The following is a 9,715-nucleotide window of genomic DNA, read 5'->3' as shown; positions in this document are numbered from 1 at the left end:
GGTTTTTATTTATAACAATTTAACTTAGAAAAGTATTAAAACATTAATAGTCCCACCTTTGTGTGCCCATCAGCAAACATTTTTCTTTAGTGTCCAATTTATCACACCATCTCCTTGTTTTCTAATATATATCATGCATCTACTTATCATCATTCATTCATATCTTTTGCATATCATCATCTTTACCATCATGTAAATGTTTTGTTGTTATGACCAAAATAACATTACCATGTCTTTATATAAATCATACAAATTTGAAATTTGGAAATTACGTATTGAGGTACGCATGACTAAGTCTTAGAACAAGCTCGTGAAATATTGGGTTCGGTGATATGATGAAATGCCACTTAGGCATTACATAAATAAGCATACACTATGTATTGAGGTACACGTGATCAAGAGCTTGGAGACTAGCCCCTCCCTATTGGTTAGGATAGATACCGTACGTTCCTCTCAAATTGACCTAAGTCCATTGTTTTTATTTACCCGTATCTATAACTGATACACAAAATCTTCTTAGTTTAACGTATCATCGATCATAAAATAATGATATCATATATATATATGATAACTATATAGAGACAAGCGTTACACTAGCTAGTATAATAAGATAAAATCACGTGATGATATTTTTATGTTCATTGTTTTATTGAATTCAGAAATCGCTTCCCATTTGTAAATATTAAAATTAGTTTCTCTATTATTATATCAGATTTCACATGACAATTACAAAACTATGAAGATTAGTTATATTTTTGGATGGTGGTCGTTTGGTCTTAAAAAAATAATGATGCATTCTCAAAAACTCTCACCTCAAGCAAAACAATGAGCAATTAAGGTTCTGAACTTCTGATTACTATGCCTAATCATTCTTTCAATTTTAATAAGTTTTACTATACAACTAGATATTCACCCGCGGTACACCGCGGGACTATTTTTTAATAAAAAAATATAATTTATTTTATTGATTAACTATATATATAACTAATGTTTAATATATATTTTTTTAATGTACAACCTTACAAATATAGGTATATTAGTTAGGATAGAAATTATAAAGTATTTTATTAATAGTATAGAAATCCTACGTGTACTAAAAGTAGGAATGTTATATCGACCGGTAATACTCAACTATGTATGTTTTGTTTATATATTTATAGAAAAGTAGATGTTATATTCATAAAATGTAAACAAACCAATAAATTAATTGAGCCGTGGTTCAACCATTTTGACTAATTGGTCCAGAAACCCGAAAGACTTCCGGTTCACCTTTCGGTCCGGTTTTAAAAATATTGTCGTTTATTGATTATACCGATTGTTTAGGAAATGTCTGTATGGAGAAAATATTGTTTTGTAAAATTGGAAACTTAATATTAATTAAATTAATTATAAACTTAATATTTAATGTTAAAGGGAGTGTATTTCTATTGTTTTGAAAATTTTATTAGGATATGAAATCTTATTTCCAAAAATCAAAACTTAATATTAATTAATTTTTAAAAAATTAATAATTAATATTAATGGCATACTTGTAAATAGGTTGCAACTCTAGGATTTATTTGCTAAATGTCTCCAAAAATGTATATATAGATTTGCTAAATGTCTCCAAAAATGTATATATAGATTAATGTAATACTAGTTTTGTATCCGTGTGGAGTACATAAAAATCATGTTTTTTGAGATATTTTTTTACTATTTAAAATTAATAAAATAAATGGTTGTAAAAATTGTATATATATAATATGAGGGAGAATTTATGATCAACTAAGTTTATATTTTGGTTTAGTTATCTAATATTTACTTATCATTGAATCCAAGTGAAAACATTGTTTTTCTTTGGGCAGAGTGAAAACATTGTTTTGATGTTTTATGTCAATCTAAATTTTCACTTGTGAATTATTGAATGATATAAAATTAGAGGTATTAATAATATAACTAATTTACTGTTTTGAAAAGATTTCAAAAATACATATATAAGATTATAATACTATAATAATCAAATAAATTTCAATAATTGAAATACTACAATAATAAAATATATAAGCTTACAGTCTCTATATTTATTAGTTATATATATAAAAACTTTAATAAGAAATAATAGATACTATGTTCTAACCCATGAAAGAATTTTTAAAAGAAATTTTTGTCAATAATTAAGCAACCCAAAATTTTAGTATCAATTTTGAAATTTTTTTAAGAAAAGCAAAGTTTTCTGGAGATCTAGGATTAATGTTGTTGTCAATAATAAAAGGATTTTGTGAATATAAGAAAATATCAAATTTATAAATATCTTCAATATGTTTATCATTTTTTGATATGGTGTCTTTTTGCTTTAAATCTCTTTCACTATAAATTTTTGTCCTTTATGAATCTCTTTCACTATAAATTTATTTTGCAATGATATAATATTTATATTAGTCTAATTTAAAGTCATTTACTAAAAGTAATCATCAATACATATGAGATAACCAATTTAGAGTGAAATTATTTAGAGTGAAATCAGCAATTATTTATTTTTGCAATGATATAATATTTATATTAGTCGAATTTAAAGTCATTTACTAAAAGTAATCATCAATACATATTAGATAACCAATTTATAGTATTAGATAATATTAGACAAAAGTATCATTTTAAATAATTGCTGTAAAAAAAACTATCTTTTAATTAATAATTAATATTTATATTAGTCAAATTTAAAGTCATTCACTAAAAGTAAGCATCAATACTTATTAGATAACCAATTAATAGTATTAGATAATATTAGCCAAAAAGTATTATTTTAAATAATTGCTGTAAAAAAATTTACCTTTTAATTAATAATATTTATATTAGTCAAATTTAAAGTCATTAACTAAAAGTAATCATCAATACGTATTCGATAACCAATTTATAGTATTAGATACGACATACGAGTAGACAAAAAGTATCATTTAAAATAATTACTATAAAAATTATCTTTTAATTAATAAACTGCAATAGTAGAGTTAAAAATATATTTAAAGATGTATAAAAATAAAATTGTATATGAAACTATAAAAATAAAAATAAAGTTGTATAACTCTATTTTTTATTGGTAATAAACTTTCCATACAATTCAGATTGTTTGTAGAAAGTGTTTTACATAAATTTGGTTAACTGTTATAGGAGCAAATGCCATTAATTTTGGTGTAATTGTTTTATATAAATTCTGAATTTAAACAATCATTAAAAAAAACTAACTGTATGATTTTAAAAGGTAACAAACATATTTACCAGTCAATTTGATATCTTATTCAAAAAATAATAATAAAATATAAAATATATTGTTTGCTCACAGATTTATTATTATTATCATTACGTATTTAAAACTATTTTTTATTTTCACGGGTTTCGTATGATGAGTTTTTGCAGATTAAAAATCTTTGAATATGTTGCCTAACTCACCTAGCATAGCGGGTTCGACTATTAAACAAATACTAAAACTATTAGTTTATTCATATATATTATAGATTTGTAATTATAGTTTTGAAAATTAACTTATAAATTATGTAGTATATGAACTACAAAATATCACACATACTATAACACATTCTTAATATTCCAAAAAAAATACACATAAAAATATACACTAACATACTATATAAATTTAATGTAATTAGGTTATAAAAATTATAAATCGTAAGAAGATGAAAAAAAATTCTAATCAAAATTCTAAATTAATTAGACAAAAGTTAATTAATTGAGAATTAAAAAACTAAATAAATTGAAAATTACTATTAAAAATTATTATTTAAAATATAATAATTTATAATTTAGTCCCGCAGTGTACCGCGGATGAAATCCTAGTATTAATCAAATTTAAAGTCATTAACTAAAAGTAATCATCAATACGTATTCGATAACCAATTTATAGTATTAGATACGAATAGACAAAAAGTATCATTTTAAATAATTGCTATAAAATTTATTTTTTAATTAATAAGCTGCAATAGTAGAGTTAAAAATATATTTAAGATGTATAAAAATAAAGTTGTATATGAAACTATAAAAATAAAAATAAAGTTGTATAACACTATTTTTGGTGAAAGCGGAAGAAGTATATAATATTAGACATTGCAATCTGATTTGTAAATTCACGTGTCTTGTATCCAAGACTCCATTCTAAAGCACTGTTTCTCTTGTGCACTTGTCTTCGTCATATGCAACACCCAAATTTAAGTTTATTTGTATTACTCTATTTCTCTCTTTCTCTCTAAAAAGTGGTCCTAGTTCTCTATATAACACCATTTCTTCTCCTTCTTCCTTCTCCCTTTCTTTCGACAAACACAAACAATTATACTTCTTTTCTAACCCACAAGCCATCAATAGAAGTGAGCCTATTCTTGGATTTATATTTCTAAGAATATATTTTTAATATATCTTTTCAAATCAAAATGTCGTCAAGCAGAAGGTCGAGACAAGCAAGCTCATCATCAAGAATTAGCGATGATCAGATCGCTGATCTCATCTCAAAGCTCGGACAGTCCATTCCGGAGATTCGCCAGAACCGACGTTCTAGCACGGTAAAACTCTCTACAAAGTTACTGTAATTCTATGAACTAAGAAGGTTTAATTTGGGCAGTTCGGCATATATAGTCATATAAGTTTGAATTTTATGATATTTATTTAGGGTTAGTCACTATGTTCAATAGAGAAACACACATATACAACATGTTGGAATAGTGCATTATACTCATACATATCGAATTACGTGTGGGAGATTGCATTCTGAAGTTTCTAAAAAGACTTTTGACCATTAACCGGACTTTGAGGAGAGGGGAACATATTTTCCCTAACTTCAGCATTAAGCTTCTCTAACTAATTTTGCTTTTATCATTGATTAATTACATTGAATGTGAGACGACTATATTGCTTCACGGACTATCAATTCAATACATTTATATATATGTACAGCACCGACTTATTTTTATACTACAACAAGAAAAGGACGAACACTAGATAATTAAGAAAAAGCCGGTTTCTATATATGGAAGCATCGTTTTCTTATAGTACCAATGTGTTAGCTTTTGGCAAGTTTTGAGCATAATTTATCTTAAGCTTTATAATAAGCCCCATTAGCATCATAACTTCAAGCTAAGACTCGTTTGAGTACTTATATTAAAATTTTCATTTTAATGGATATAATATTATATTAAATTCTTACTATAGAATGTACAACTTTGAAAAATGTATGTAGGTATCAGCGTCGAAAGTGTTACAAGAGACTTGCAACTACATAAGAAACTTGAACAAGGAAGCCGATGACCTCAGTGATCGATTGACGCAGCTTTTGGACACCATTGATCCTAACAGCCCACAAGCAGCCGTTATTAGGAGCTTGATTAATGGATAATTATTGATTAGTTGTGCTTTATATATTTGTGTGGGTCTCATTGAGAGGTTGATCCATCAGGATGAGCTTAATTATCTATTATATGTATCTTATATATTATTTACAATCATAGCTAGCTAGGGTTCATATTTGACCCTTTTTTTGATTTAACGCCATGCATGCAACCATTAAGCTTTAATTATAATAAATCAGATTTCTGCTAACTAATTACTTTTAATCTTATATATATGTGCGTGTTTACAGTTGTTTATATGTATAAATGTATTATACAAATGATATCATGTAAAGACAAGCGAGATATAATTTTCAACCGAATTTTAGACTAATCTTCAAGATTTTTTTTTCAAAAAAGTTGATTAATATATATATATATATATATTGTCATTTAAAGCGTACTTTTTTGGTGAATTTTTTTCTTTTTCTTTATATATTTTTTTTATAATTTAATTATTCATATATCTTAATATTATGAAACATATGGATCGTCTTTGGTTGAAATATCAAGTGGCAGGATCATACGAATCTTGCTTATTAATGTGGCAATAAGGACACCATAAAGTAACGCGATTTTTGGCAACAAAAAAATTAGTACAGAGTCTTTTTAGAAAATTAGTACAGAGTTCAACATACACTAAATCAGATTCTTAAAAGGAGTTTGTCGTCTTTTGTGAGCAGATGTGAAATATAAATGACGTTAATACTTAGTTTTGTCGGAGAATTGGGATCATAAGCCACAAATTTTGCATAAATTAGCGTAGTAATTAAGAAAATTACTCACACAGTCACATATACATATCTGCACATACATAAAAGTATAAGACATGATGTGACTGTAACACAATCGTCTTTCAAATATGTATATAATTAGTATGGAGATCTTTCATGATTTGTTACTCACTGGATGTTTCAAGAATTTGTGGAGCTCTCTCTTCCATAATACAGTATACACTATGCAATTTGTCTATAAAAAAATTCACCAAAAATAAATCTACATAATGCAACGGTAAAGTAGTTAAATCGGTTGAAAATGGTAGCTTATGAAACAACTAACGAGAAACTTTTGACTACGAAAACTTTTACCTTTTAACATAAAATAAGCCTTTGACTCCTTCGTCAAAGGAAAAAAAAAAACTTTTTGACTTTTCTTGGTTAGGTAAAAGTAATTTAGCTATTATAGTGTAGTTTTATTTTGAAGACATGAATTTCAGTTTCCATTATCTAAAACGGTTTCGATATTTGACCTAAAGTTCAGAGCACTATTATGGCATAGTTTTTTTCTTTCCTGAACAGTATTCCCCCACAAAGATAACTGAACTAAACCTGGGAATGAATTTTCTACTATTCGCAACGACCAATAGCGATTGTCTACTTAACTATTTTATAAACTTTTTTCAAGTAATATATAACCCAAACATAAAATGTCTAACTAATCTTTTAGGATATACATGTCGAGTAATCCAGTTACCAGATTTTTTTAATAGACTTCTAAAACGTGATACTATTTTAAGTAGACAAAATGAGAGTACTTCAAATATATACTTCGATATACAAGGGAACTTAATTTGTTAGTTGTTACGTCTATTTTGTTTGTTAACTCTTCATTTTTTTATGTATACTAGCTAGCTTTATTTTGCTATCTATATTTTTAAATATGCATGTAAAAGGCTGTGAATATATTGTATCTGTAATTATTATTTTATATAGTTACGTACTGATATTCGAATCATATTATAAATTTCCACAGTAGAGTTGGTGGTAAGTAGGGATCTCTATATGGTCCCTTTCAATTGAAACCGTACATTACATTAGATACCCATATTATTTTGGGTATATATATATATATAGTTTTTTTTTAAAGATATTTTTTTAGTAATAGTTGTGATTTCTACTATATATTATTAAATTCTTTTCATCCAAAATAATATACTGTATAGAAATTTGGAGTTTTGTTAGTTTTATGCAAATACATTTTTAATGGTATATATATATATATATATATGTAAACAATATATATATATATATATAGTTTACATCAATTTAGTCAGACATTCATTTAATGTGGTTAGCTAAATGAATATTAGTATGATTGAATTTTAATTTATAAGATCTGATTAAAATGTTGAAAAGTAATCGATCATATTTAATTTATAATGGCAAGTACAAAATCTGAAAGCTAGAATGGGACGTTATATAGCAAGACTTCAAAACAAGCATTCTAAAAAAAAAAAATGCATAGCAAAAATAATTAAGGACATTGCTTAATTTGAAAATGAAAAAAAAAATCTATAAAACAAAACTTATTTTTAAAATAGAAAAAATATATGATAATACATACTATTGAAATTCAAAAAGAATAAAAAAATCAATACCGGCTATAAAATTTCAAAACAAATGCAATTGATGGGACATAATATAGTGAATGTTGCTATACCCTACAAATTTTTATTATAACTACCGACATAATTGTTCACACCGTTAAACAAAGGAAACATCTAATTTTTTTTCTTTTTTTTCCTTCCTTTTTATGTGTGTTCTCCTTTGATCTAGAAAACATAAATTAAAAAAAAAAAAAGTAAAAGAATATATAAAATGAAAAAAAAAAAAAAAAGAGAGAGAGAAGAACTACATTCACGGTTAAGGTCGTTATCACTGTTTAACGGTATTGTCCAAAAACGACCGGTCAATGTTACTACTTACTACTAGTAAGTACCTCTTTTTGTCCTTTTCCCACATTTTCCGCGTTTTTTGACTTTTCAAACTCCAACATTAATCAAATTACTACCTCACTTACACTGATTTAGCTAATAATACAACCGGAAAGGCTTATGTTTCGCCCGCCGTCGTATCAAAGAAAAAAAAGCCGGTAAAAAAATCTATATGGATTTGATTTGTATATCATATGTATATAGAATCGTTTTAAAGGAAACACATAATAGTTTGTGTACCTTATGATTTCTAGACTAGAGGAGGAAAAAAAAAACACATAAATTGTTGGCTTTTATTATGTTCTGAGGGGCTGGCTACAAACCGAGGCCGTAATATTTATAGGGTCTCTTAAAGGCCCAAATATTTAGGCCCGTAAGCTCAACACGCGTGAGTTTCATAATGACAACTAATAACGCGCGCATCAATTAATTAGAGACTCTACCTCTTAAAAAAAGACGTGCGCGTCATCACTGTGGTGAAGTGTCGGAAAGTAGCGGCCCATTTGCACGGCCGAGTTAGTTAGCCCATTAGTAAAATTGTTTTGAGCTTTGCGATCCAATCAATCAATAAATAGATACACGAGTTTTTTTTTTCTTTCTTCGTCTACTAATTCAATCAGGAGTAAAGCCCACAAACAGTTGTAATACACATCGTAAACATGTATTTTACTATTCTCACAAATATAAAAGAAAGAAAGAAAACAAATATTTTAATTTTATTTATACAAAGAGTTATTACATTAAAAAAACATTTGGTTTTAGAATAAAATCCAGCATGTGAAAAAAAGAGAGAGGATGAAATCCATTTTCACACTAAAAATCTATTTGAAATCGTCTTTCTAGAAAAACGTATACGTCAAAATATTTTCTTGGAATCTTACACATATATACTCTTAAAAATCTGAAACTGGCAATGTTTGAGTACTTATATTTTGTATTTTTGTCGATGACATAAAGCATATGAATTTGAATCTAAGTGATAGTCGGTATCAAATTCTACTAAATTTTATGGATGCTTTAAATTAATGTCTAACTTATGATATTGATTTCAAATATATATTTTAAGATATTCATTTTTACGTGATTATTCATTTATGTTAATAATAATATTGACATAATGTCATTGAAACATGAAGATAGTCATCAGTCATTCAAACGTGACATCATCTAGTTCTAGATACTTTGCTTGCCGCATGATAATAATTGTGAAGAAACGAACAATCGCTTTAGCTTCGGTTAATATAAGATATGAACAACCACTACAAGAAAATAATTTTATTGAGACGTATTTTTGAGACAAAAAAGTTTCGTCACAAATTTGTGATACTTTAAATACGATATTATGACTAAATTTATTTGTCACAAATTCATAGTATTTTCGTCACTATATTATGACGGAAAAAATCAGTAACGAAAGTTTGTCACACATAGTGACGAATATGCTACGATAATATTAATTGTCACTCTTATGACTACATTGTGACCAATATGTTGTTGCAAATTAGTTATGAACTTATAACATATATGCAAGTCACAATTTGTGATATTAAAATGAGTAAACATTAATCATAAAATAGTGTAAATTGTTATGTAATTTATGCAAAGTCCATTAAACCAAATCTCTAACCCTAATTTA

The 9,715-nt window shown here is 26.4% G+C and overlaps 1 protein-coding gene across 1 annotated transcript; it reads left to right on the top strand.

Annotated features, from left to right (window-relative positions):
• Window positions 1–4,152: 4,152 nt before the first annotated feature.
• On the top strand, window positions 4,153–5,577 carry LOC104769756 (transcription factor PRE2). The gene is made up of 2 exons (XM_010494039.3): window positions 4,153–4,544; window positions 5,219–5,577. Exons 1-2 carry the CDS (start codon window positions 4,416–4,418, stop codon window positions 5,372–5,374), a joined length of 285 nt encoding a protein of 94 aa, XP_010492341.1. The 5' UTR covers window positions 4,153–4,415; the 3' UTR covers window positions 5,375–5,577.
• Window positions 5,578–9,715: the final 4,138 nt, after the last annotated feature.

Source organism: Camelina sativa, chromosome 20 (genome assembly GCF_030686135.1).
Source record: "Camelina sativa cultivar CO46 ecotype springtype chromosome 20, ASM3068613v1".
NCBI classification, from domain to species: domain Eukaryota; kingdom Viridiplantae; phylum Streptophyta; class Magnoliopsida; order Brassicales; family Brassicaceae; genus Camelina; species Camelina sativa.
The sequence above is the reverse complement of the archived record's forward strand: the minus strand, read 5'-3'. Positions and strand labels throughout refer to the sequence as shown.

Excerpts from the sequence above, each read along its gene's own strand:
- LOC104769756 (XM_010494039.3), top strand. The coding sequence starts at position 4,416 with ATGTCGTCAAGCAGAAGGTCGAGACAAGCAAGCTCATCATCAAGAATT. Across the intron at positions 4,545-5,218 it reads AGAACCGACGTTCTAGCACG|GTATCAGCGTCGAAAGTGTT; the intron begins GTAAAACTCTCT and ends AAATGTATGTAG.